General features: G+C 55.3%; 1 protein-coding gene across 1 annotated transcript in view; it reads left to right on the top strand.

Annotated features, from left to right (window-relative positions):
* The window catches only part of LOC123753965 (Inositol 1,4,5,-trisphosphate receptor), a 402,759-nt gene that overhangs the window by 39,898 nt on the left and 336,694 nt on the right, over positions 1-26,167 (top strand). The window contains 1 exon segment of the mRNA XM_069331935.1: positions 19,828-19,851. Within this exon segment, the coding sequence (XP_069188036.1) occupies positions 19,828-19,851 (24 nt within the window).

Below are 26,167 nucleotides of genomic sequence, written 5' to 3'. Positions count from 1 at the left end.
GTCAATCCAACACAAGACAATGACACAGCTGCAGGCAGAGCAAAGCTACAGGAGGCAGAGACAGAGAAATTGACAGTCTCAAACAAAGTCCAGCCAAGTCCAAGCTCACGATGGAACCAACTGGGCCTTCCTCCAGTTCACCAGGAACCCCAAGCCTGGCATGCCTGGGATAGAACTAGATCCCTGGTCAGCTGACATGCAGACCAACTTGGGGCCCACACCAGTCAGCCATCAAGGTAGGCCAGCACTCGAACCCCTACTCGCAACAACCTAGCCACTTCCTGAACCCCAGGTGCAAGGGTACATGCCAGTATGCATCTATGAGATCCAGGGACATCATCCAAGCCGTAGCCTATAACAGCAGGTGAATTTGGGCCAAAGTGGTCACGTGGAAAGTCGAGCAGTGAATGAAGCTGTTCAGACCCAAGTGATTTCTGTAAGTTTGTCGAGTCCCACTCTGGGACTGGGAACAACTAGGGCACCCACCTAAGGTATGAGGTCATGTTGACCATGCCCAAATCTAACTAATCTTCAGTGATCAGATGCAGTGCCAGGGAGGGCTCCTGACACAACAGGCTCGGCCCCAATTACAGGGTAGGAACCGACCAGCTTCACTGTAGGGCAGGATGAGTGACAGGGAGCCTATAGGGCAGGATGAGTGACAGGGAGCCTATAGGGCAGGATGAGTGACAGGGAGCCTATAGGGCAGGATGAGTGACAGGGAGCCTAAAGGGCAGGATGAGTGACGGAGCCTATAGAGCAGGATGAGTGACAGGGAGCCTATAAGGCAGGATGAGTGACAGGGAGCCTATAGGGCAGGATGAGTGACAGGGAGCCTATAGGGCAGGATGAGTGACAGGGAGCCTATAAGGCAGGATGAATGACAGGGAGCCTATAGGGCAGGGTGAGTGACTGGGAGGGAGCCTATAGGACAGGATGAGTGACTGGGAAGGAGCCTATAGGGCAGGATGAGTGACAGGGAGCCTACAGGGCAGGATGAGTGACAGGGAGCCTACAGGGCAGGATGAGTGACTGGGAGGGAGCCTACAGGGCAGGATGAGTGACAGGGAGCCTATAGGGCAGAATGAGAGACTGGGAGCCTATAGGGCAGGATGAGTAACTGGGAGCCTATAGGGCAGGATGAGTGACTGGGAGGGAGCCTATAGGGCAGGATGAGTGACTGGGAGCCTATAGGGCAGGATGAGTGACTGGGAGGGAGCCTACAGGGCAGGATGAGTGACTGGGAGGGAGCTACAGGGCAGGATGAGTGACTAGGAGCCTACAGGGCAGGATGAGTGACTGGGAGGGAGCTACAGGGCAGGATGAGTGACTGGGAGCCTACAGGGCAGGATGAGTGACAGGGAGCCTACAGGGCTGGATGAGTGACAGGGAGGGAGCCTACAGGGCAGGATGAGTGACTGGGAGCCTATAGGGCAGGATGAGTGACTGGGAGGGAGCCTACAGGGCAGGATGAGTGACTGGGAGGGAGCTACAGGGCAGGATGAGTGACTAGGAGCCTACAGGGCAGGATGAGTGACTGGGAGGGAGCTACAGGGCAGGATGAGTGACTGGGAGCCTACAGGGCAGGATGAGTGACTGGGAGGGAGCTACAGGGCAGGATGAGTGACTGGGAGCCTATAGGGCAGGATGAGTGACTGGGAGGGAGCCTACAGGGCAGGATGAGTGACTGGGAGGGAGCTACAGGGCAGGATGAGTGACTAGGAGCCTACAGGGCAGGATGAGTGACTGGGAGGGAGCTACAGGGCAGGATGAGTGACTGGGAGCCTACAGGGCAGGATGAGTGACTGGGAGGGAGCTACAGGGCAGGATGAGTGACTGGGAGCCTACAGGGCAGGATGAGTGACTGGGAGGGAGCTACAGGGCAGGATGAGTGACTGGGAGCCTACAGGGCAGGATGAGTGACAGGGAGCCTACAGGGCAGGATGAGTGACTGGGAGGGAGCCTACAGGGCAGGATGAGTGACTAGGAGGGAGCCTACAGGGCAGGATGAGTGACTGGGAGCCTACAGGGCAGGATGAGTGACAGGGAGCCTACAGGGCTGGATGAGTGACAGGGAGGGAGCCTACAGGGCAGGATGAGTGACAGGGAGGGAGGCTGTACCCACCTAACACACACGCTTAACGACCATATAATCTCTCCCTCGTTATACCTCGCCTCAATCACCTCGTTATACATCTCCTCTTTCAGTTTAACTTTCTTGTCATTCCAGTATTTTGTCTTCCATATGCTCTTCCAGCTTCCTTCTGGGTCTTCTCGTTCCACCTGTCAATTTATAGTCTATCTTTGTTCACCTTGTCTAGTTCATCCAGTACCTTGTATGACGTGATCATATCTCCTCTGTGATAGTGGATGTGGTAGCTGTCGTGACTGTTTTGGTGGTAACATTAGTGGTTGTTTTAGTAGACTATGATGGCTGGAGCAGAGGAGGAAGACGCCAGCAAGTGGCCTTGTATAGTAGCTTGCTACTCTTGGTCAAGTTGAGACAATAAAATAATTAATAATAATAATAAATAATAAATAAATGTTTATTCAGGTAAGGTACATACATTCAAGAGATTTTACAAAACTTGATGGATTTATAGATAGAGCTAGTACATACAATGCCTAAAGCCACTATTACGCAAAGCGTTTCGGGCAGGAAAAACATTAATGACAAAAACTTAATACTAATTGAGTTTAAAGTATAAAATGTGTTGAGAACAAGTAAAAATAAAAAAAAAAAAGGGGGAAACATAGCTGAAAAAGCAGCACAAATACAATTACGTCGACAAACAGCGTTGTTTAAAAAAACAGACATTGGTTGACAATAGAAGGGTAAGGTAGGTTACAGGGAATTTATTAGGTAGTGCTTCGTTTTTATCTTAAACTGGTTGAGAGAGGTACAGTCTTTAACATGGTTGGGAAGGTCATTCCACATTCTGGGCCCCTTGATTTGTAGAGCATTTCTGGTTTGATTAAGTCGTACTCTAGGAATATCAAAACTGTATTTATTTCTGGTGTGGTGCTCATGGGTTCTGTTACAACCTTCTATGAAGCTTTTGAGGTCAGGATTGGCATTACAGTTCAATATATACTGTACCTTGTGGTGAAGCCTTACATGAATCCCTTCAACGGCGGCAGCTGCTGCTGCTGCCGTTGCTGCCACTGCTGCCGTTGCTGCCGCTGCTGCCGCTGCCGCTGCTGCTGCCGCTGCTGCTGCTGCCGCCGCTGCTGCTGCCGCTGCTGCTGCTGCCGCTGCTGCTGCTGCCGCTGCTGCTGCCCCTGCTGCTGCTGTTGCCGCTGCTGCTGCCGCTGCTGCTGCTGCTGCTGCTGCTCTACACTGGTCAAATATACCCAATTATATTGGGGCAGCAACTGGTGATGGTGGAGGAGCGTGGCAGCAACTGGTGGTGGTGGAGGAGCGTGGCAGCTACTGGTGGTGGAGGAGCGGGGCAGCAACAGGTGGTGGTGGAGGAGCGTGGCAGCAACTGGTGGTGGTGGTGGAGGAGCGGGGCAGCAACTGGTGGTGGTGGAGGAGCGTGGCAGCAACTGGTGGTGGAGGAGCGGGGCAGCAACTGGTGGTGGTGGTGGAGGAGCGTGGCAGCAACAGGTGGTGGTGGAGGAGCGTAGCAGCAACTGGTGGTGGAGGAGGAGTGTGGCAGCAACTGGTGGTGGTGGAGGAGCGAGGCAGCAACTGGTGGTGGAGGAGCGTGGCAGCAACTGGTGGTGGTGGAGGAGCGTGGCAGCAACTGGTGGTGGTGGAGGACCAGGGCAGCAACTGGTGGTGGTGGAGGAGCGTGGCAGCAACAGGTGGTGGTGGAGGAGCGTAGCAGCAACTGGTGGTGGTGGAGGAGCGGGGCAGCAACTGGTGGTGGTGGAGGAGTGTGGCAGCAACTGGTGGTGGTGGTGGAGGAGCGTGGCAGCAACTGGTGGTGGTGGAGGAGCGTGGCAGCAACTGGTGGTGGTGGAGGAGCGTAGCAGCAACTGGTGGTGGTGGAGGAGCGTGGCAGCAACTGGTGGTGGTGGTGGAGCGTGGCAGCAACTGGTGGTGGTGGAGGAGTGTGGCAGCAACTGGTGGTGGTGGAGGAGCGGGGCAGCAACTGGTGGTGGTGGTGGAGCGTGGCAGCAACTGGTGGTGGTGGAGGAGTGTGGCAGCAACTGGTGGTGGTGGAGGAGCGGGGCAGCAACTGGTGGTGGTGGTGGAGCGGGGCAGCAACTGGTGGTGGTGGTGGAGCGTGGCAGCAACTGGTGGTGGTGGAGGAGCGTGGCAGCAACAGGTGGTGGTGGTGGAGCGTGGCAGCAACAGGTGGTGGTGGAGGAGCGTGGCAGCAACTGGTGGTGGAGGAGCGGGGCAGCAACTGGTGGTGGTGGAGGAGCGGGGCAGCAACTGGTGGTGGAGGAACGGGGCAGCAACTGGTGGTGGTGGAGGAGCGTGGCAGCAACTGGTGGTGGAGGAGCGGGGCAGCAACTGGTGGTGGAGGAGCGGGGCAGCAACTGGTGGTGGTGGAGGAGCGTGGCAGCAACTGGTGGTGGAGGAGTGGGGCAGCAACTGGTGGTGGTGGAGGAGCGTGGCAGCAACTGGTGGTGGAGGAGCGGGGCAGCAACTGGTGGTGGTGGAGGAGCGTGGCAGCAACTGGTGGTGGAGGAGCGGGGCAGCAACTGGTGGTGGTGGAGGAGCGTGGCAGCAACTGGTGGTGGTGGTGGTGGAGCGGGGCAGCAACTGGTGGTGGTGGAGGAGCGGGGCAGCAACTGGTGGTGGTGGAGGAGCGTGGCAGCAACAGGTGGTGGTGGTGGAGCGTGGCATCAACTGGTGGTGGTGGAGGAGTGGGGCAGCAACTGGTGGTGGTGGTGGAGCGTGGCAGCAACTGGTGGTGGTGGTGATGGAGCGTGGCAGCAACTGGTGGTGGTGGTGGTGGAGCGTGGCAGCAACTGGTGGTGGTGATGGAGCGGGGCAGCAACTGGTGGTGGTGGAGGAGCGGGGCAGCAACTGGTGGTGGTGGTGGAGCGGGGCAGCAACTGGTGGTGGTGGAGGAGCGGGGCAGCAACTGGTGGTGGTGATGGAGCGTGGCAGCAACTGGTGGTGGTGGTGGAGCGGGGCAGCAACTGGTGGTGGTGATGGAGCGTGGCAGCAACTGGTGGTGGTGGAGGAGCGGGGCAGCAACTGGTGGTGGTGGTGGAGCGGGGCAGCAACTGGTGGTGGTGGTGGAGCATGGCAGCAACTGGTGGTGGTGGTGATGGAGCATGGCAGCAACTGGTGGTGGTGGTGGAGCGTGGCAGCAACTGGTGGTGGTGATGGAGCGGGGCAGCAACTGGTGGTGGTGGAGGAGCGTGGCAGCAACTGGTGGTGGTGGTGGAGCGGGGCAGCAACTGGTGGTGGTGGTGGAGGAGCGTGGCAGCAACTGGTGGTGGTGATGGAGGGGGGCAGCAACTGGTGGTGGTGGAGGAGCATGGCAGCAACTGGTGGTGGTGGTGGAGGAGCGTGGCAGCAACTGGTGGTGAAGGAGCGTGGCAGCAACTGGTGGTGGTGGAGGAGCGTGGCAGCAACTGGTGGTGGTGGAGGAGCGGGGCAGCAACTGGTGGTGGTGGTGGAGCGGGGCAGCAACTGGTGGTGGTGGAGGAGCGGGGCAGCAACTGGTGGTGGTGATGGAGCGTGGCAGCAACTGGTGGTGGTGGTGGAGCGGGGCAGCAACTGGTGGTGGTGGTGGAGCGGGGCAGCAACTGGTGGTGGTGGTGGAGCGGGGCAGCAACTGGTGGTGGTGGTGATGGAGCATGGCAGCAACTGGTGGTGGAGCGTGGCAGCAACTGGTGGTGGTGATGGAGCGGGGCAGCAACTGGTGGTGGTGGTGGAGGAGCGTGGCAGCAACTGGTGGTGGTGGTGGAGCGGGGCAGCAACTGGTGGTGGTGGTGGAGGAGCGTGGCAGCAACTGGTGGTGGTGATGGAGGGGGGCAGCAACTGGTGGTGGTGGAGGAGCGTGGCAGCAACTGGTGGTGGTGGTGGAGGAGCGTGGCAGCAACTGGTGGTGGAGGAGCGTGGCAGCAACTGGTGGTGGTGGAGGAGCGTGGCAGCAACTGGTGGTGGTGGAGGAGCGGGGCAGCAACTGGTGGTGGTGGTGGAGCGGGGCAGCAACTGGTGGTGGTGGAGGAGCGGGGCAGCAACTGGTGGTGGAAGAGGAGCGTGGCAGCAACTGGTGGTGGTGGAGGAGCGGGGCAGCAACTGGTGGTGGTGGAGGAGCGTGGCAGCAACTGGTGGTGGTGGAGGAGCGGGGCAGCAACTGGTGGTGGTGGAGGAGCGTGGCAGCAACTGGTGGTGGTGGAGGAGCGGGGCAGCAACTGGTGGTGGTGGAGGAGCGTGGCAGCAACTGGTGGTGGTGGTGGAGGAGCGGGGCAGTAACTGGTGGTGGTGGTGGTGGAGCGGGGCAGCAACTGGTGGTGGTGGGAGAGGACCGGGGCAGCAACTGGTGGTGGTGGTGGAGCGGGGCAGCAACTGGTGGTGGTGGAGGAGTGGGGCAGCAACTGGTGGTGGTGGTGGGAGAGGACCGGGGCAGCAACTGGTGGTGGTGGTGGAGCGGGGCAGCAACTTGTGGTGGTGGAGGAACGTGGCAGCAACTGGTGGTGGTGGTGGGAGAGGACCGGGGCAGCAACTGGTGGTGGTGGTGGAGCGGGGCAGCAACTTGTGGTGGTGGAGGAGCGTGGCAGCAACTGGTGGTGGTGGTGGAGGAGCATGGCAGCAACTGGTGGTGGTGGTGGAGGAGCGTGGCAGCAACTGGTGGTGGTGGTGTTGGTGGGAGAGGACCGGGGCAGCAACTGGTGGTGGTGGTGGAGGAGCGTGGCAGCAACTGGTGGTGGTGGTGGTGGTGGGAGAGGACCGGGGCAGCAACTGGTGGTGGTGGTGGAGGAGCGTGGCAGCAACTGGTGGTGGTGGTGGAGGAGCGTGGCAGCAACTGGTGGTGGTGGTGGTGGTGGTGGGAGAGGACCGGGGCAGCAACTGGTGGTGGTGGTGGAGGAGCGTGGCAGCAACTTGTGGTGGTGGAGGAGCGTGGCAGCAACTGGTGGTGGTGGTGGAGCGTGGCAGCAACTGGTGGTGGTGGTGGAGGAGCGGGGCAGCAACTGGTGGTGGAAGAGGAGCGTGGCAGCAACTGGTGGTGGTGGTGGAGGAGCGTGGCAGCAACTGATGGTGGAAGAGGAGTGTGGCAGCAACTGATGGTGGTGGAGGAACGTGGCAGCAACTGGTGGTGGTAGAGGAGCGGGGCAGCAACTGGTGGTGGTGGAGGAGCGTGGCAGCAACTGGTGGTGGTGGAGGAGCGTGGCAGCAACTGGTGGTGGTGGGAGAGGACCGGGGCAGCAACTGGTGGTGGTAGAGGAGCGGGGCAGCAACTGGTGGTGGTGGAGGAGCGTGGCAGCAACTGGTGGTGGTGGTGGTGGAGGAGCGTGGCAGCAACTGGTGGTGGTGGAGGAGCGTGGCAGCAACTGGTGGTGGTGGTGGAGCGGGGCAGCAACTGGTGGTGGTGGTGGTGGAGCGTGGCAGCAACTGGTGGTGGAGGAGCGTGGCAGCAACTGGTGGTGGTGGAGGAGGAGTGTGGCAGCAACTGGTGGTGGTGGTGGAGCGTGGCAGCAACTGGTGGTGGTGGTGGTGGTGGTGGAGGAGTGTGGCAGCAACTGGTGGTGGTGGAGGAGCGTGGCAGCAACTGGTGGTGGTGGAGGAGCGTGGCAGCAACTGGTGGTGGTGGTGGAGGAGCGTGGCAGCAACTGATGGTGGAAGAGGAGTGTGGCAGCAACTGGTGGTGGTGGAGGAGCGTGGCAGCAACTGGTGGTGGTAATGGAGCGGGGCAGCAACTGGTGGTGGTGGTGGAGGAGCGTGGCAGCAACTGGTGGTGGTGGAGGAGCGTGGCAGCAACAGGTGGTGGTGGAGGAGCGTGGCAGCAACTGGTGGTGGTGGTGGAGGAGCGGGGCAGCAACTGGTGGTGGTGGTGGAGGAGCGTGGCAGCAACTGGTGGTGGTGGTGGAGGAGCGTGGCAGCAACTGGTGGTGGTGGTGGAGGAGCGGGGCAGCAACTGATGGTCGAAGAGGAGCGGGGCAGCAACTGGTGGTGGTGGTGGAGCGTGGCAGCAACTGGTGGTGGTGGTGGTGGAGCGTGGCAGCAACTGGTGGTGGTGGTGGAGGAGCGTGGCAGCAACTGGTGGTGGTGGAGGAGCGTGGCAGCAACTGGTGGTGGTGGTGGTGGAGCGTGGCAGCAACTGGTGGTGGTGGTGGAGGAGCGTGGCAGCAACTGGTGGTGGTGGTGGAGGAGCGTGGCAGCAACTGGTGGTGGTGGAGGAGCGTGGCAGCAACTGGTGGTGGTGGTGGTGGAGCGTGGCAGCAACTGGTGGTGGTGGAGGAGCGTGGCAGCAACTGGTGGTGGAGGAGCGTGGCAGCAACTGGTTGTGGTGGTGGAGCGTGGCAGCAACTGGTGGTGGTGGTGGTGGAGGAGCGTGGCAGCAACTGGTGGTGGTGGTGGAGCGTGGCAGCAACTGGTGGTGGTGGTGGTGGAGGAGCGTGGCAGCAACTGGTGGTGGTGGTGGAGCGTGGCAGCAACTGGTGGTGGTGGTGGAGCGGGGCAGCAACTGGTGGTGGAAGAGGAGCGTGGCAGCAACTGGTGGTGGTGGAGGAGCGTGGCAGCAACTGGTGGTGGTGGTGGAGCGGGGCAGCAACTGGTGGTGGAAGAGGAGCGTGGCAGCAACTGGTGGTGGTGGAGGAGCGTGGCAGCAACTGGTGGTGGTGGTGGAGCGTGGCAGCAACTGGTGGTGGTGGAGGAGTGTGGCAGCAACTGATGGTGGAAGAGGAGCGTGGCAGCAACTGGTGGTGGTGGTGGAGCGTGGCAGCAACTGGTGGTGGTGGAGGAGCGTGGCAGCAACTGGTGGTGGTGGTGGAGCGTGGCAGCAACTGATGGTGGTGGAGGAGCGGTGCAGCAACTGGTGGTGGTGGTGGAGCGTGGCAGCAACTGGTGGTGGAAGAGGAGCGTGGCAGCAACTAGTGGTGGTGGTGGAAGAGGAGTGTGGCAGCAACAGGTGGTGGAAGAGGAGCGTTGCAGCAACTGGTGGTGGGAGAGGAGCGTTGCAGCAACTGGTGGTGGGAGAGGAGCGTGGCAGCAACTAGTGGTGGTGGTGGAAGAGGAGTGTGGCAGCAACAGGTGGTGGTGGAGGAGCGGGGCAGCAACAGGTGGTTGTGGAGGAGCGGGGCAGCAACAGGTGGTGGGAGAGGAGCGGGGCAGCAACAGGTGGTGGGAGAGGAGCGTGGCAGCAACAGGTGGTGGAGGAGCGGGGCAGCAACTGGTGGTGGGAGAGGAGCGTTGCAGCAACTGGTGGTGGGAGAGGAGCGTTGCAGCAACTGGTGGTGGGAGAGGAGCGTGGCAGCAGGAAGAGGAACAATAAGTAATTCATCAGTAAAGGAGAAAGAATGAGAGGAGGGCGGGAGGCAGCAACATTGCAGCAGTGCACTCCACTGCAACAATCACCTAACACACACCACCAGTCGTAGACCCAAACCAATTCTTGTCTTTCGTCTCCTCCACCTTGCAAGAAGTCCTGTGACACTGGTATGCCAATAATTATATTAATTTCAACATGCATTTGTGCAGATTTGAGTCAAGTCCATCCTGGCAACATGTTTATTAAGTGTATTAGGGTGTTCTCCAGTGTGCCATGGGAGTTATTACTCTGTTTACTCTTACTGTGGGTGTGTGGGTGTGTGTGTGTGTGGGGGGTTTAGCACACCAATAAACAACATGAAAGTTGATGACCCAGACAGCTTCTTTATGAATGACATTCAAGCTGCAGATAATATAACGGATATTACCACAAACTTGGAAGACTTTGAAAGAGAAATTGACAATATGCCTATGCACTCGGCTCCTGGGCCTGACTCATGGAATTCAATATTCATAAAGAAATGTAAAGTACCAGTAACGAGAGCACTCAGCGTAATATGGAGAAAGAGCCTGGATACAGGGGAAATACCAGCAGCACTTAAATCTGCAGATATAGCTCCTCTGCACATGGGCGGTAGTAAAGCCTTGGCCAAAAATTATAGACCAGTTGCACTAACATCACACATTATAAAAGTGTTTGAAAGAGTGATTAGGAATCAAATTTCTAGTGTTATGGAAAATAATGAACTAGACAACCCAGGACAACATGGATTTAGAACGGGAAGATCCTGTCTGTCACAGTTACTCAACCACTTTGACAAAATCACAGAAGCTCGAGAAGAAAAGCAAAATGCAGATGTAGTATACACAGACTTTGTAAAGGCGTTCGATAAATGTGACCATGGGGTGATAGCACACAAAATGAGGTCAATGGGAATAACTGGAAAAGTAGGACGCTGGATACTCAATTTCCTGTCGAACAGAACACAAAGAGTAACAGTCAATCAAATAAAATAGTCGAAGTGCAGTTAAAAGCTCTGTACCTCAAGGTACAGTCCTTGCACCACTGCTCTCTACCCCGGGCCACAGTCCTTGCACCACTGCTCTGTACCCCAGGCCACGGTCCTTGCACCACTGCTCTGTACCCCAGGGCACAGTCCTTGCACCACTGCTCTGTACCCCAGGGTACAGTCCTTGCACCGCTGCTCTGTACCCCAGGGTACAGTCCTTGCACCACTGCTCTGTACCCCAGGGCACAGTCCTTGTACCACTGCTCTGTACCCCAGGGTACAGTCCTTGCACCACTGCTCTGTACCCCAGGGTACAGTCCTTGCACCACTGCTCTGTACCCCAGGGTACTGTCCTTGCACCACTGCTCTGTACCCCAGGGTACAGTCCTTGCACTACTACTCTGTATCCCAGGGTACAGTCCTTGCACCACTGCTCTGTACCCCAGGGCACAGTCCTTGTACCACTGCTCTGTACCCCAGGGCACAGTCCTTGCACCACTGCTCTGTACCCCAGGGTACAGTCCTTGCACCACTGCTCTGTACCCCAGGGCACAGTCCTTGTACCTCTGCTCTGTATCCCAGGGTACAGTCCTTGCACTGCTGCTATTTCTCATTCTTATCTCTGATATAGACAAGAATACTAGACACAGCTTAGTGTCATCCTTTGCAGATGATACAAAATTCAGCATGAAAATTGCCACTGTAGAAGACACTGAAAAACTACAGGCAGATATAAATAAAGTCTTCGATTGAGCAACTGAAAATACCATGATGTTTAATGGTGACAAGTTTCAGGTACTGAGGTGTGGTGGAAACGAGGAAGTTAAACGAAACGCAGGGTACAGGACACAGGGTACAGGACACAATCAGACTGTACTCATAGAATGAAAGCAACATGTAAAAGATCTGGGAATTATGATGTCTGACGGCCTGACATTTAGTGAACATAACTGAGCAAATATAGCGGCAGCGGCCAGGAAAATGATAGGATAGATTATGAGAACGTTCACATCCAGAGACCACACAGCAATGCTAATACTATTTGCATCACTGGTGCTGTCCCGTCTTGAATATTGCTCAGTACTCGCTTCCCCTTTCAGAGCAGAAGAGATTTCTGAATTATAGGGAATACAGAGAACATATACAGCACACATAGACACGATAAAACACCTAAATTATTGAGACCGTCTCAAAGCTCTCAAAATGTACCCTCTGGAAAAGAGACGAGAAAGGTATCAAATAATATATACATGGAAGATACTGGAGGGCCAGGTCCCAAATTTGTGCACAGTAGAATAACAACATACTGGAGCAGAAGGTACGGAAGGAAATGTAGAATAGAACCAGTAAAGAGTAGAGGTGCCATAGGCACAATCAGAGAACACTGTCTGAACATCAGAGGTCCAGTGAAGAGTAGAGGTGCCATAGGCACAATCAGAGACCACTGTCTGAACGTCAGAGGTCCAGTGAAGAGTAGAGGTGCCATAGGCACAATCAGACAACACTGTCTGAACATCAGAGGTCCACAGCTGTTCAACACCCTCCCAGCAAGCATTAGAAATATTGCTGGAACAAAGGTGGATGTTTTCAAGAGGCACTTAGATAAGTTCCTGCAAGAAGTGCTGGACCAACCAGGCTGTGGTGGGAATGTGGGCCTGCAGGCCGCTCCGAGCAACAGCCTGGTGGACCAAGTTATCACAAGTCGGACCGGACTCAGGGAGTAGAAGAACTCCCGAAACCCTCTCCAGTTATGCTCCAGGTATGCCTGCTGCTGGCTCAATAAGTATTACTCGTTTCCCGTTACTAACATACATAAATACTCATACACTTAGGTTGAGTATGAGTATTTATGATTCGTATGTTCACTTCAACAAGCTTGAGTCACATGTCTCGAACATCTTCTGCTCTGTTGAATCTCAGTTGAAATTGTATTGTGTTGGTAACTGTGCATTGTGTTAATGTTCCAGTGGTCTGTTGTAGTTGTAACTGTGTTAGTGTTCCAGTGGTGTGTGTGTGTGTGGGGCATTGCTCCACAGTGGTGACATTTGGTCCCATCTCGCAGAACCTGTAAGCCTGTATCCCATGGACATGGGTGTCCAGGCCTGAGGCTTGTTAGTGTACTTGTGGCTGTTCTACTGCTCCCTTTCATCAGCATAAGTGGTAGGTAGTTGTTGCAGCAAGCCGCTGGTGCAGGAGTGTGTTGTGGTCACTGGTGGTGGTGTGTTGTGGTCACTGGTGGTGGTGTGTTGTGGTCACTGGTGGTGGTGTGTTGTGGTTACTGGTGGTGGTGTGTTGTGGTCACTGGTGGTGGTGTGTTGTGGTTACTGGTGGTGGTGTGTTGTGGTCACTGGTGGTGGTGTGTTGTGGTCACTGGTGGTGGTGTGTTGTGGTTACTGGTGGTGGTGTGTTGTGGTCACTGGTGGTGGTGTGTTGTGGTCACTGGTGGTGGTGTGTTGTGGTCACTGGTGGTGGTGTGTTGTGGTCACTGGTGGTGGTGTGTTGTGGTTACTGGTGGTGGTGTGTTGTGGTCACTGGTGGTGGTGTGTTGTGGTCACTGGTGGTGGTGTGTTGTGGTCACTGGTGGTGGTGTGTTGTGGTCACTGGTGGTGGTGTGTTGTGGTCACTGGTGGTGGTGTGTTGTGGTCACTGGTGGTGGTGTGTTGTGGTTACTGGTGGTGGTGTGTTGTGGTCACTGGTGGTGGTGTGTTGTGGTTACTGGTGGTGGTGTGTTGTGGTCACTGGTGGTGGTGTGTTGTGGTCACTGGTGGTGGTGTGTTGTGGTCACTGGTGGTGGTGTGTTGTGGTCACTGGTGGTGGTGTGTTGTGGTCACTGGTGGTGGTGTGTTGTGGTCACTGGTGGTGGTGTGTTGTGGTTACTGGTGGTGGTGTGTTGTGGTCACTGGTGGTGGTGTGTTGTGGTCACTGGTGGTGGTGTGTTGTGGTCACTGGTGGTGGTGTGTTGTGGTCACTGGTGGTGGTGTGTTGTGGTCACTGGTGGTGGTGTGTTGTGGTCACTGGTGGTGGTGTGTTGTGGTCACTGGTGATGGTGTGTTGTGGTTACTGGTGGTGGTGTGTTGTGGTCACTGGTGGTGGTGTGTTGTGGTCACTGGTGGTGGTGTGTTGTGGTCACTGGTGGTGGTGTGTTGTGGTCACTGGTGGTGGTGTGTTGTGGTCACTGGTAGTGGTGTGTTGTGGTTACTGGTGGTGGTGTGCTGTGGTCACTGGTGGTGGTGTGTTGTGGTTACTGGTGGTGGTGTGTTGTGGTCACTGGTGGTGGTGTGTTGTGGTCACTGGTGGTGGTGTGTTGTGGTCACTGGTGGTGGTGTGTTGTGGTCACTGGTGGTGGTGTGTTGTGGTCACTGGTGGTGGTGTGTTGTGGTCACTGGTGGTGGTGTGTTGTGGTCACTGGTGGTGGTGTGTTGTGGTCACTGGTGGTGGTGTGTTGTGGTCACTGGTGGTGGTGTGCTGTGGTCACTGGTGGTGGTGTGCTGTGGTCACTGGTGGTGGTGTGTTGTGGTTACTGGTGGTGGTGTGCTGTGGTCACTGGTGGTGGTGTGTTGTGGTCACTGGTGGTGGTGTGTTGTGGTCACTGGTGGTGGTGTGTTGTGGTTACTGTACGTCTTGTGTGGTGGTCCATCTCTAATGTGATTATTATGGCAAGATTCCTGCAACGGCGTCCAGCAGCCAGGTCCACCACACCTGGAGACCTGGTCGGTGGCCCGGTCGGTGGCCCGGTCGGTGGCCCGGTCGGTGGCCCGGTCGGTGGCCCGGTCGGTGGCCCGGTGGGTGGCTCGGTCGGTGGCCTGGTGGGTGGCTCGGTCGGTGGCCTGGTGGGTGGCCCGGTCGGTGGCCCGGTCGGTGGCCCGGTCGGTGGCCCGGTCGGTGGCCCGGTCGGTGGCCCGGTCGGTGGCCCGGTCGGTGGCCCGGTGGGTGGCTCGGTCGGTGGCCTGGTGGGTGGCTCGGTCGGTGGCCTGGTGGGTGGCCCGGTCGGTGGCCCGGTCGGTGGCCCGGTCGGTGGCCCGGTCGGTGGCCCGGTCGGTGGCCCGGTCGGTGACCCGGTCGGTGGCCCGGTGGGTGGCTCGGTCGGTGGCCTGGTGGGTGGCTCGGTCGGTGGCCCGGTGGGTGGCCCGGTGGGTGGCCCGGTCGGTGGCCCGGTCGGTGGCCCGGTCGGTGGCCCGGTCGGTGGCCCGGTCGGTGGCCCGGTCGGTGGCCCGGTCGGTGGCCCGGTCGGTGGCCCGGTCGGTGACCCGGTCGGTGGCCCGGTGGGTGGCTCGGTCGGTGGCCCGGTCGGTGGCCCGGTCGGTGGCCCGGTCGGTGGCCCGGTCGGTGGCCCGGTCGGTGGCCCGGTCGGTGGCCCGGTGGGTGGCCCGGTCGGTGGCCCGGTCGGTGGCCCGGTCGGTGGCCCGGTGGGTGGCTCGGTCGGTGGCCTGGTGGGTGGCCCGGTCGGTGGCCCGGTCGGTGGCCCGGTCGGTGGCCCGGTCGGTGGCCCGGTCGGTGGCCCGGTCGGTGGCCCGGTGGGTGGCCCGGTCGGTGGCCCGGTCGGTGGCCCGGTCGGTGGCCCGGTCGGTGGCCCGGTCGGTGGCCCGGTCGGTGGCCCGGTGGGTGGCCCGGTCGGTGGCCCGGTCGGTGGCCCGGTCGGTGGCCCGGTGGGTGGCACGGTCGGTGGCCCGGTCGGTGGCCCGGTCGGTGACCCGGTCGGTGGCCCGGTGGGTGGCTCGGTCGGTGGCCCGGTCGGTGGCCCGGTGGGTGGCTCGGTCGGTGGCCCGGTCGGTGGCCCGGTGGGTGGCCCGGTCGGTGACCTGATCGGTGGCCTGGCCGGTATCCTGATCGGTGGCCCACACCTATATCACAGTAAGCTTAGGAAATAAAAGGAAAGGTAAATCCGTAGGTAGGAGAAGAGGAGGTGATGACGGGTGTGTGGGGAGGAGAGCCCCCCCACCACACACACACACACACACCAGGTATGGCAGGGTGCACACACACACACATGGGGAGCGTGGTAATGTTTACCACCTGGCTCCCTCCCTCCCTCCCTCCCTCCCTCCAGTGTGAGGCTGGCTATCTCCCTCCCCTCCAGTGTGAGGCTGGCTATCTCCCTCCCTCCAGTGTGAGGCTAGCTCCCTCCCTCCCTCCCTCCAGTGTGAGGCTGGCTATCTCCCTCCCCTCCAGTGTGAGGCTGGCTATCTCCCTCCCTCCAGTGTGAGGCTAGCTCCCTCCCTCCCTCCCTCCCTCCAGTGTGAGGCTCCCTCCCTCCAGTGTGAGGCTGGCTCTCTCCCTCTAGTGTGAGGCTGGCTCCCTCCCTCCCTCCAGTGTGAGGCTCCCTCCATTTCTCCCTCCCTCCAGTGTAAGGCTGGTTCCCTCCCTCCCTCCAGTGTGAGGCTCCCTCCCTCCCTCCAGTGTGAGGCTCCCTCCCTCCTTCTCTCCCTCCAGTGTGAGGCTCCCTCCCTCCCTCCAGTGTGAGGCTCCCTCCCTCCCTCCCTCCAGTGTGAGGCTCCCTCCCTCCCTCCCTCCAGTGTGAGGCTCCCTCCCTCCCTCCAGTGTGAGGCTCCCTCCCTCCCTCCAGTGTGAGGCTCCCTCCCTCCCTCCAGTGTGAGGCTACCTCCCTCCAGTGTGAGGCTCCCTCCCTCCCTCCCTCCCTCCCTCCCTCCCTCCAGTGTGAGGCTGGCTCCCTTCCTCCCTCCAGTGTGATGCTCCCTCCCTCCCTCCCTCCCTCCAGTGTGAGGCTCCCTCCCTCCCTCCCTCCCTCCAGTGTGAGGCTCCCTCCCTCCCTCCCTCCCTCCAGTGTGAGGCTCCCTCCCTCCCTCCCTCCCTCCAGTGTAAGGCTCCCTCCCTCCCTCCCTCCAGTGTGAGGCTCCCTCCCTCCCTCCCTCCAGTGTGAGGCTCCCTCCCTCCACTGTGAGGCTGGCTCCCTCCCTCCCTCCGTCCATCCAGTGTGAGGCTGGCTCCCCTCCCTCCGTCCATCCAGTGTGAGGCTGGCTCCCCTCCCTCCGTCCATCCAGTGTGAGGCTGGCTCCCTCCCTCCGTCCGTCCAGTGTGAGGCTGGCTCCCTCCCTCCCTCCCGTGTGAGGCTGGCTCCCTCCCTCCCTCCCTCCCTCCCTCCCTCCCTCCCTCCCTCCAGTGTGAGGCTGGCTCCCTCCCTCCCTCCCTCCCTCCAGTGTGAGGCTGGCTCCCTCCCTCCCTCCCTCCCTCCCTCCAGTGTGAGGCTGGCTCCCTCCCTCCAGTGTGAGGCTGGCTCCCTCCCTCCCTCCCTCCCTCCAGTGTGAGGCTGGCTCCCTCCCTCCCTCCCTCCAGTGTGAGGCTGGCTCCCTCCCTCCCTCCCTCCAGTGTGAGGCTGGCTCCCTCCCTCCCTCCCTCCAGTGTGAGGCTGGCTCCCTCCCTCCCTCCCTCCAGTGTGAGGCTGGCTCCCTCCCTCCAGTGTGAGGCTGGCTCCCTCCCTCCAGTGTAAGGCTGGCTCCTTCCCTCCAGTGTGAGGCTGGCTCCCTCCCTCCAGTGTGAGGCTGGCTCCCTCCCTCCAGTATGAGGCTGGCTCCCTCCCTCCAGTGTGAGGCTGGCTTTCTCCCTCCAGTGTGAGGCTGGCTCCTTCCCTCCAGTGTGAGGCTGGCTCCCTCCCTCCAGTGTGAGGCTGGCTCCCTCCCTCCAGTGTGAGGCTGGCTCCCTCCCTCCCTCCCTCCCTCCCTCCCTCCCTGCAGTGTGAGGCTGGCTCCCTCCCTCCCTCCCTCCCTCCCTCCCTCCCTCCCTCCCTGCAGTGTGAGGCTGGCTCCCTCCCTTCCTCCCTCCCTCTAGTGTGAGGCTGGCTCCCTCCCTCCCTCCCTCCCTCCCTGCAGTGTGAGGCTGGCTCCCTCCCTCCCTCCCTCCCTCTAGTGTGAGGCTGGCTCCCTCCCTCCCTCCCTCTAGTGTGAGACTGGCTCCCTCCCTCCCTCCCTCTAGTGTGAGGCTGGCTCCCTCCCTCCCTCCCTCTAGTGTGAGGCTGGCTCCCTCCCTCCCTCCCTCCCCTGCAGTGTGAGGCTGGCTCCCTTCCTCCCTCCCTCCCCTGCAGTGTGAGGCTGGCTCCCTTCCTCCCTCCCTCTATTGAGAGGCAGCCTCCCTTCCTCCCTCCCTCTATTGAGAGGCAGCCTCCCTTCCTCCCTCCCTCTATTGAGAGGCAGCCTCTCTCCCTCCCTCTATTGAGAGGCAGCCTCTCTCCCTCCCTCCCTCCAGTGTGAGGCTGGCTCCCTCCCTCCAGTGTGAGGCTGGCTCCCTCCCTCCCTCCAGTGTGAGGCTGGCTCCCTCCCTCCCTCCAGTGTGAGGCTACCTCCCTCCAGTGTGAGGCTCCCTCCCTCCCTCCCTCCCTCCCTCCCTCCCTCCCTCCCTCCCTCCCTCCAGTGTGAGGCTGGCTCCCTTCCTCCCTCCAGTGTGATGCTCCCTCCCTCCCTCCCTCCAGTGTGAGGCTCCCTCCCTCCCTCCCTCCCTCCAGTGTAAGGCTCCCTCCCTCCCTCCCTCCAGTGTGAGGCTCCCTCCCTCCCTCCAGTGTGAGGCTCCCTCCCTCCCTCCCTCCAGTGTGAGGCTCCCTCCCTCCACTGTGAGGCTGGCTCCCTCCCTCCCTCCGTCCATCCAGTGTGAGGCTGGCTCCCCTCCCTCCGTCCATCCAGTGTGAGGCTGGCTCCCTCCCTCCCTCCCGTGTGAGGCTGGCTCCCTCCCTCCCTCCCTCCCTCCCTCCCTCCCTCCAGTGTGAGGCTGGCTCCCTCCCTCCCTCCCTCCCTCCAGTGTGAGGCTGGCTCCCTCCCTCCCTCCCTCCCTCCCTCCCTCCCTCCCTCCCTCCAGTGTGAGGCTGGCTCCCTCCCTCCAGTGTGAGGCTGGCTCCCTCCCTCCCTCCCTCCCTCCAGTGTGAGGCTGGCTCCCTCCCTCCAGTGTGAGGCTGGCTCCCTCCCTCCCTCCCTCCCTCCAGTGTGAGGCTGGCTCCCTCCCTCCCTCCCTCCAGTGTGAGGCTGGCTCCCTCCCTCCCTCCCTCCAGTGTGAGGCTGGCTCCCTCCCTCCCTCCCTCCAGTGTGAGGCTGGCTCCCTCCCTCCAGTGTGAGGCTGGCTCCCTCCCTCCAGTGTAAGGCTGGCTCCTTCCCTCCAGTGTGAGGCTGGCTCCCTCCCTCCAGTGTGAGGCTGGCTCCCTCCCTCCAGTATGAGGCTGGCTCCCTCCCTCCAGTGTGAGGCTGGCTCTCTCCCTCCAGTGTGAGGCTGGCTCCTTCCCTCCAGTGTGAGGCTGGCTCCCTCCCTCCAGTGTGAGGCTGGCTCCCTCCCTCCAGTGTGAGGCTGGCTCCCTCCCTCCCTCCCTGCAGTGTGAGGCTGGCTCCCTCCCTCCCTCCCTCCCTGCAGTGTGAGGCTGGCTCCCTCCCTTCCTCCCTCCCTCTAGTGTGAGGCTGGCTCCCTCCCTCCCTCCCTCCCTGCAGTGTGAGGCTGGCTCCCTCCCTCCCTCCCTCCCTCTAGTGTGAGGCTGGCTCCCTCCCTCCCTCCCTCTAGTGTGAGACTGGCTCCCTCCCTCCCTCCCTCTAGTGTGAGGCTGGCTCCCTCCCTCCCTCCCTCTAGTGTGAGGCTGGCTCCCTCCCTCCCTCCCTCTAGTGTGAGGCTGGCTCCCTCCCTCCCTCCCTCCCCTGCAGTGTGAGGCTGGCTCCCTTCCTCCCTCCCTCCCCTGCAGTGTGAGGCTGGCTCCCTTCCTCCCTCCCTCTATTGAGAGGCAGCCTCCCTTCCTCCCTCCCTCTATTGAGAGGCAGCCTCTCTCCCTCCCTCTATTGAGAGGCAGCCTCTCTCCCTCCCTCCCTCCAGTGTGAGGCTGGCTCCCTCCCTCCAGTGTGAGGCTGGCTCCCTCCCTCCCTCCAGTGTGAGGCTGGCTCCCTCCCTCCCTCCAGTGTGAGGCTGGCTCCCTCCCTCCCTCCAGTGTGAGGCTGGCTCCGTCCCTCCCTCCAGTGTGAGGCTGGCTCCCTCCCTCCCTGCAGTGTGAGGCTGGCTCCCTCCCTCCCTGCAGTGTGAGGCTGGCTCCCTCCCTCCCTCCCTTCCTGCAGTGTGAGGGTGGCTCCCTCCCTCCCTGCAGTGTGAGGGTGGCTCCCTCCCTCCCTCCTTCTCTGCAGTGTGAGGGTGGCTCCCTCCCTCCCTCCCTCCGTCCAGTGTGAGGCTGGCTCCCTCCCTCCCTCCCTCCAGTGTGAGGCTGGCTCCCTCCCTCCCTCCCTCCCTCCCTCCCTCCCTCCAGTGTGAGGCTGGCTCCCTCCCTCCCTCCCTCCCTCCAGTGTGAGGGTGGCTCCCTCCCTCCCTCTCTCCCTTCCTGGAAAACACACACAAGTGGTCACACTGTACTGGTAGTGTTGTGATAGTTCCTGGAACACACACACAAGTTGTCAAACAAACTGTACAAATTATTTCTTATATTGTATTGTATTGTTTACATTTTTCCAGGTGCGGGATGTGGTGGAGAGATTTGTAAGCAACTTTGACCCGTTCTCACTTGAGGTTAAATAATATCACCAAGTATTGTATTAACACTTAGACTCCAGCAGCCAATCACAGGAAACTGCTCTCTCCGGATGAGCAGTTTATCTGTGTTTATCTCTAACCTGTTGTAGCGGTGTTGTGGTGATGTAGGGCTGTGGTGGTGATGGTGTAATGGGGGAAATGGCTCTCTTATCCACTAGCCCGCCCTTAGTTAACTATTTCTAGAGTTCCCCAGAGTTCCTACTGTAACCTCACTAGTTCAATGCCTTGTCACCTTGTTATTTGAATTCCTAGGTGCTACAACCACAAGGCATTGTATCTACCTGATCAACTACCAGCAACTCTAGAGAACTCTAGAAAATTTCACTGCCACAAACGGAAAATGAAAAGAAATGAAGGGGATATTAAATGGGGTGAGAGAGGTAGAGAGGTAGAAGGGAGGTGGAAGGAGTATGGGAGTAGCGAGGAGTGGTCAGGTGAAAGGGAAAGTTTAGAATGAGGTGGAGAGATAAACTGAGAACACGGAGAGGAGTAGGAAGTAGAAGTAGAGGGTAGAAAGTAGGAAGTAGAAGTAGATGGTAGAAAATAGGAAGTAGAAGTAGAAAGGACTGCCACCATTCATTCTAACTCAGTACCTAGAAGACAAGGAATGGAACTTATCTGTACTTCAAGCTGTTATCAAATGTTATTAGCATGTATCAACTGTATCTATTGTAAGCATGTACTCATACTCTTTAAATCAGTAAGCTCAGAGTGCTCTACACTCTAGCTTGTAATATATCAGAAAATCAAAGATCAAGGCAACAAAATTAAAGACAATTTAAACAATAAATTCATCAATTATATATTTAATATAATTATCATAATTCAAGCTTTTTAACTTAATGTTCACTACGTCAAGATTAATATACAATGTGAATCATTACACACAAATGTGATAACACCACGGCTGACACCTCCAGTTGGAAAACAGGAAATAAGTCACCTTAACGTCCAATTCACCAAGTCGGATTGGATAGCCTATGATTGGATAGAGTGTCTGAGTTTACCGTTAACAGGCAGTCCGCCCCTTTTTGGCCTGGGGAGGCCAATCTGGCCGCTGGAGCCTCTTCTCTGTGTCTCCTGATCTGATCTCTCTCTCTTTTGTTCTGTCTCTTGAATGTACAGTTCCCTGGGTATTTATGGGGGGGGGGGGGGGGCTGGAGCTAGCTCTGCCTACTAAGCAGATAGCCTCAGGCCATCCACCTACCACATCTGGATAATGGCTTGTTTGATGGAAAAAAACCACCAACCGGTTGCATTTATCGGCTTAGCAGAAGCAAGGTCAATTCACACGACCTGACCCCTGGTCAACTTGTGGTCATTAACACTCTAGCGGTGTGACTTTTTAATTGCTAAGGTCAGACAACCTGGTGCCTTTCAAATCCTGTCTGGCTGACTTGTGTTGTATGTAAAATATTAAATAAAACACAACTAAACATTTTTATGGTGTTACATTGTAGTGTTTTGGTAGTGGTGTAGCACTGTGGTGGTGGTGTAGTGCTGGGGTGGTGGTGTAGTGCTGTGGTGGTGGTGTAGTGCTGTGGTGGTGGTGTAGTGCTGTGGTGGTGGTGTAGCGCTGGGGTGGTGGTGTAGCGCTGTGGTGGTGGTGTAGCACTGTGGTGGTGGTGATGTGTTGTGTGGTGGATGTGATGTAGTGTTGTGTGGCGGGGGTGATATAAGAAGAAATATTGCTGAAACAACCATGGGACATCTTCAAGAGAAAACTAGATTGTTTTCTAAAAGAAGTGCTGGACCAGCCGGGCTGTTTTGGGTATGTGGGCCTGTGGGCCGCTCCAAGCCTGGTGGACCAAGCTCTCACATGTCAAGCCTGGCCTCAGGCTGGGCTTGGGGAGTAGAAGAACTCCCAGAACTCCATCAAGCAGGTATATAGCGTTGTGTGGTGGAGGTGATGTAGTGTTGTGTGGTGAATCGGAAAACAAGAAGCAAGAAGGGTTATTCAATCAATTCAATTTCAACAATAAGAGAGATCGACTGGGAAAAAATATATGTAAACCTTGCAAACATTCAATGAGAGACTTCCACACAGGAAATAGTCCAACTGACAGCTGAAATATACAAGATCTGCTTGAAGCATGTGCCTGTGAGGAGGGTCAGAAAGAGAACCACTCTAGAAAGAAAATGCACACGACTGTACAGAAGGAAAAAAAATCACGGAAATACTTAGTCATGGCTATCACAAGCGAGGAAAATAAATCTAAACAGGAAGACTGAAGAAATAGAGCAGATGCTGAAGCGATCACACGAGTCTTTGGAAATGGAATTGGAACAGAAAGCTATTCAAGAGATAAACAAAAATTGTAAATATTTGTTTGCAGTTTTTTTTTTTTTTTTGCAGGGATATTCCTGCACGGGCCCTAAGCCTCTGGCTTTCCCATTAGGTTTCTGTTTTACTTGGGCGGAGTGTGAGTATTTATAACTCGTATGGTCGCTTGTTTGCATATGCAAAATCAAAAACCTCCAACAGTAATGAACCTTTACAGTACTTACAACTTAAGGTTCGTACTCAGAGGACAACAAAGAAATTAGTGAAATTCTAAAAGGCCAGTATGAGGCTATGTTTAGCACCCTAATAAACCAACCTGTTTTCCTAAGGTTTCCCAACATAAAGAAACTGGTCAATTTAAAGTCTCCTCTGCTGACCCACCAGAGGACCCAAAACAGAAAAGTGGGACATTACGTCACTTTCACGAACCGCTTACATTTTCAAGTACGGAACTTTTTGGCCTTGTGTAATGTATACCATTGAAATGCGGCATTCTTTGTAAGAGGACAGGTTGAATAAACAATACAATACAATACAATACAATACAATTTTATTTAGGTAAGGTACATACATACAATAAATATTTACAAGGATTGTTTAACTTATAGGTATAGCTAGTACATACAATGCCTAAAGCCACTATTACGCAAAGCGTTTCGGGCATGATAAACTTAAATGACAAGCTTAATACTAATTGAGCATAATGAGTAGAATGAAAACAAGAAATGAAAACATAGATGAAAAAGCAGCACAAATACAATTATGTCGACAAACAGCGCTCTTTAAAGAAAAAAAACAGACATTGGTTGACAATAGAAGGGTAAGGTAGGTTACAGGGAATTTATTAGGTATAGCTTCGCTTTTAACTTAAACTGGTTGAGAGAGGTACAGTCTTTAACATGGTTGGGAAGGTCATTCCACATTCTGGGCCCCTTGATTTGTAGAGCATTTCTAGTTTGATTAAGTCGTACTCTAGGAATATCAAAACTGTATTTATTTCTGGTGTGATGCTCATGGGTTCTGATACAACCTTCTATGAAGCTTTTGAGATCAGGATTGGCATTATAGTTTAGCGTTTTATATGTGTATAATACACATGAGAGAATGTGCAGTGACTTAATGTCTAACATATTCAGAGATTTAAGTAGGGGTACCGAGTGATGTCTGGGGCCAGAATTGGATATTGTCCTAATAGCAGCTTTGTGTTGAGTAATTAGAGGACGTAAGTGATTTTGGGTAGTAGAGCCCCAAGCACAAATACCATAGTTGAGATATGGATAGATAAGGGAGTAATAGAGAGTCACCAGGGCAGGGCAAATAAGTCAAACAACATGAAAGTTAAGGATCCAGACAGTTTCTTTATGAATGACATCCAAGCTGCAGATAATATAACCGACATTAACCCCTAAACTGCGCAAAACGTCATGGAAGTGTGACATTAAGCTCCGTTTTTTTAATTTTCTGAAACTCTTTCAAATGTTTTGTGCATAATGTACTAGGCAAATTCTCCAACTTTGTCTAAATGATACCAGCATAACTTGAAAAACAAGAAAATAAAAAATAATTATAAAAATTTGAATATTGAAAACTTCAGATTTTGAAGTCGGCTGCAAAAATATAAAATATTATCAATAGTTCATTTGGTGTTGCTATGCTCTCAGAATAGCATATGATCTTCATTTTCATATATTTAGAAGTTAGGTTTTCAGTACTGTATAGTTTATTGTAAAAAAAATTTTTCTCTGGCATTTGAAATATGTACAAATTTAGAAAACAAAAATGTATAACTCCAAACATTTAGAGTTTATGAAAAATCAATTCTATAGAGATTGTAGAACAGACATCTGTGCACACTATACTGTATGTAAAAATGGTTAGAATTGGTCAGAAACTAGATTTTTGTATACTGAAGTTGAAATTCTAGTTATAGATATAATTGAAGTTGAAGTTATCGACAATAAATAAGGCCGTTCTAATTCATGAATTTACTTGTATGTTTTAATAAATATTGTTTGGCATTCATACTCGAATATGTGAAAGTTGTAGGTCAATATGTGTTGAAGTGAAGTCAAGAAAAAATAAAAATATAGAGATAATTATAATAATTTTAGGGGATATATTTAGGGTATACTTTATACTGTATAAGTTAAAAAGCCCTAATCTGGTCCCTAATCATCAAAACAACCTAAAGAAACAAGGAAAATAGAATTTGAAATCTATGAAAAAATCATCCAAAAAAAATTCAAAGTTCCAAGTTCTGAGTTGTGAGTGATTTATTTGTTGACCAATTTAATTCTGTCTTCTCATAGTTAGGGACGGGTGTGTACACTCTTCGGGATGTAAAGGTTACAACAAATTCTGTCTTCTCATAGTTAGGGACGGGTGTGTACACTCTTCGGGATGTAAAGGTTACAACAAATTCTGTCTTCTCATAGTTAGGGACGGGTGTGTGCACTCTTCGGGATGTAAAGGTTACAACAAATTCTGTCTTCTCATAGTTAGGGACGGGTGTGTGCACTCTTCGGGATGTAAAGGTTACAACAAATTCTGTCTTCTCATAGTTAGGGACGGGTGTGTGCACTCTTCGGGATGTAAAGGTTACAACAAATTCTGTCTTCTCATAGTTAGGGACGGGTGTGTGCACTCTTCGGGATGTATAGGTTACAACAAATTCTGTCTTCTCATAGTTAGGGACGGGTGTGTGCACTCTTCGGGATGTATAGGTTACAACAAATTCTGTCTTCTCATAGTTAGGGACGGGTGTGTGCACTCTTCGGGATGTAAAGGTTACAACAAATTCTGTCTTCTCATAGTTAGGGACGGGTGTGTGCACTCTTCGGGATGTAAAGGTTACAACAAATTCTGTCTTCTCATAGTTAGGGACGGGTGTGTGCACTCTTCGGGATGTAAAGGTTACAACAAATTCTGTCTTCTCATAGTTAGGGACGGGTGTGTGCACTCTTCGGGATGTAAAGGTTACAACAAATTCTGTCTTCTCATAGTTAGGGACGGGTGTGTGCACTCTTCGGGATGTAAAGGTTACAACAAATTCTGTCTTCTCATAGTTAGGGACGGGTGTGTGCACTCTTCGGGATGTATAGGTTACAACAAATTCTGTCTTCTCATAGTTAGGGACGGGTGTGTGCACTCTTCGGGATGTATAGGTTACAACAAATTCTGTCTTCTCATAGTTAGGGACGGGTGTGTGCACTCTTCGGGATGTATAGGTTACAACAAATTCTGTCTTCTCATAGTTAGGGACGGGTGTGTGCACTCTTCGGGATGTATAGGTTACAACAAATTCTGTCTTCTCATAGTTAGGGACGGGTGTGTGCACTCTTCGGGATGTATAGGTTACAACAAATTCTGTCTTCTCATAGTTAGGGACGGGTGTGTGCACTCTTCGGGATGTATAGGTTACAACAAATTCTGTCTTCTCATAGTTAGGGACGGGTGTGTGCACTCTTCGGGATGTATAGGTTACAACAAATTCTGTCTTCTCATAGTTAGGGACGGGTGTGTGCACTCTTCGGGATGTATAGGTTACAACAAATTCTGTCTTCTCATAGTTAGGGACGGGTGTGTGCACTCTTCGGGATGTAGAGGTTACAACAAATTCTGTCTTCTCATAGTTAGGGACGGGTGTGTGCACTCTTCGGGATGTAAAGGTTACAACAAATTCTGTCTTCTCATAGTTAGGGACGGGTGTGTGCACTCTTCGGGATGTAAAGGTTACAACAAATTCTGTCTTCTCATAGTTAGGGACGGGTGTGTGCACTCTTCGGGATGTAAAGGTTACAACAAATTCTGTCTTCTCATAGTTAGGGACGGGTGTGTGCACTCTTCGGGATGTAGAGGTTACAACAAATTCTGTCTTCTCATAGTTAGGGACGGGTGTGTGCACTCTTCGGGATGTATAGGTTACAACAAATTCTGTCTTCTCATAGTTAGGGACGGGTGTGTGCACTCTTCGGGATG

Source organism: Procambarus clarkii, chromosome 1 (genome assembly GCF_040958095.1).
Source record: "Procambarus clarkii isolate CNS0578487 chromosome 1, FALCON_Pclarkii_2.0, whole genome shotgun sequence".
NCBI lineage: Eukaryota > Metazoa > Arthropoda > Malacostraca > Decapoda > Cambaridae > Procambarus > Procambarus clarkii.
The sequence above is the reverse complement of the archived record's forward strand: the minus strand, read 5'-3'. Positions and strand labels throughout refer to the sequence as shown.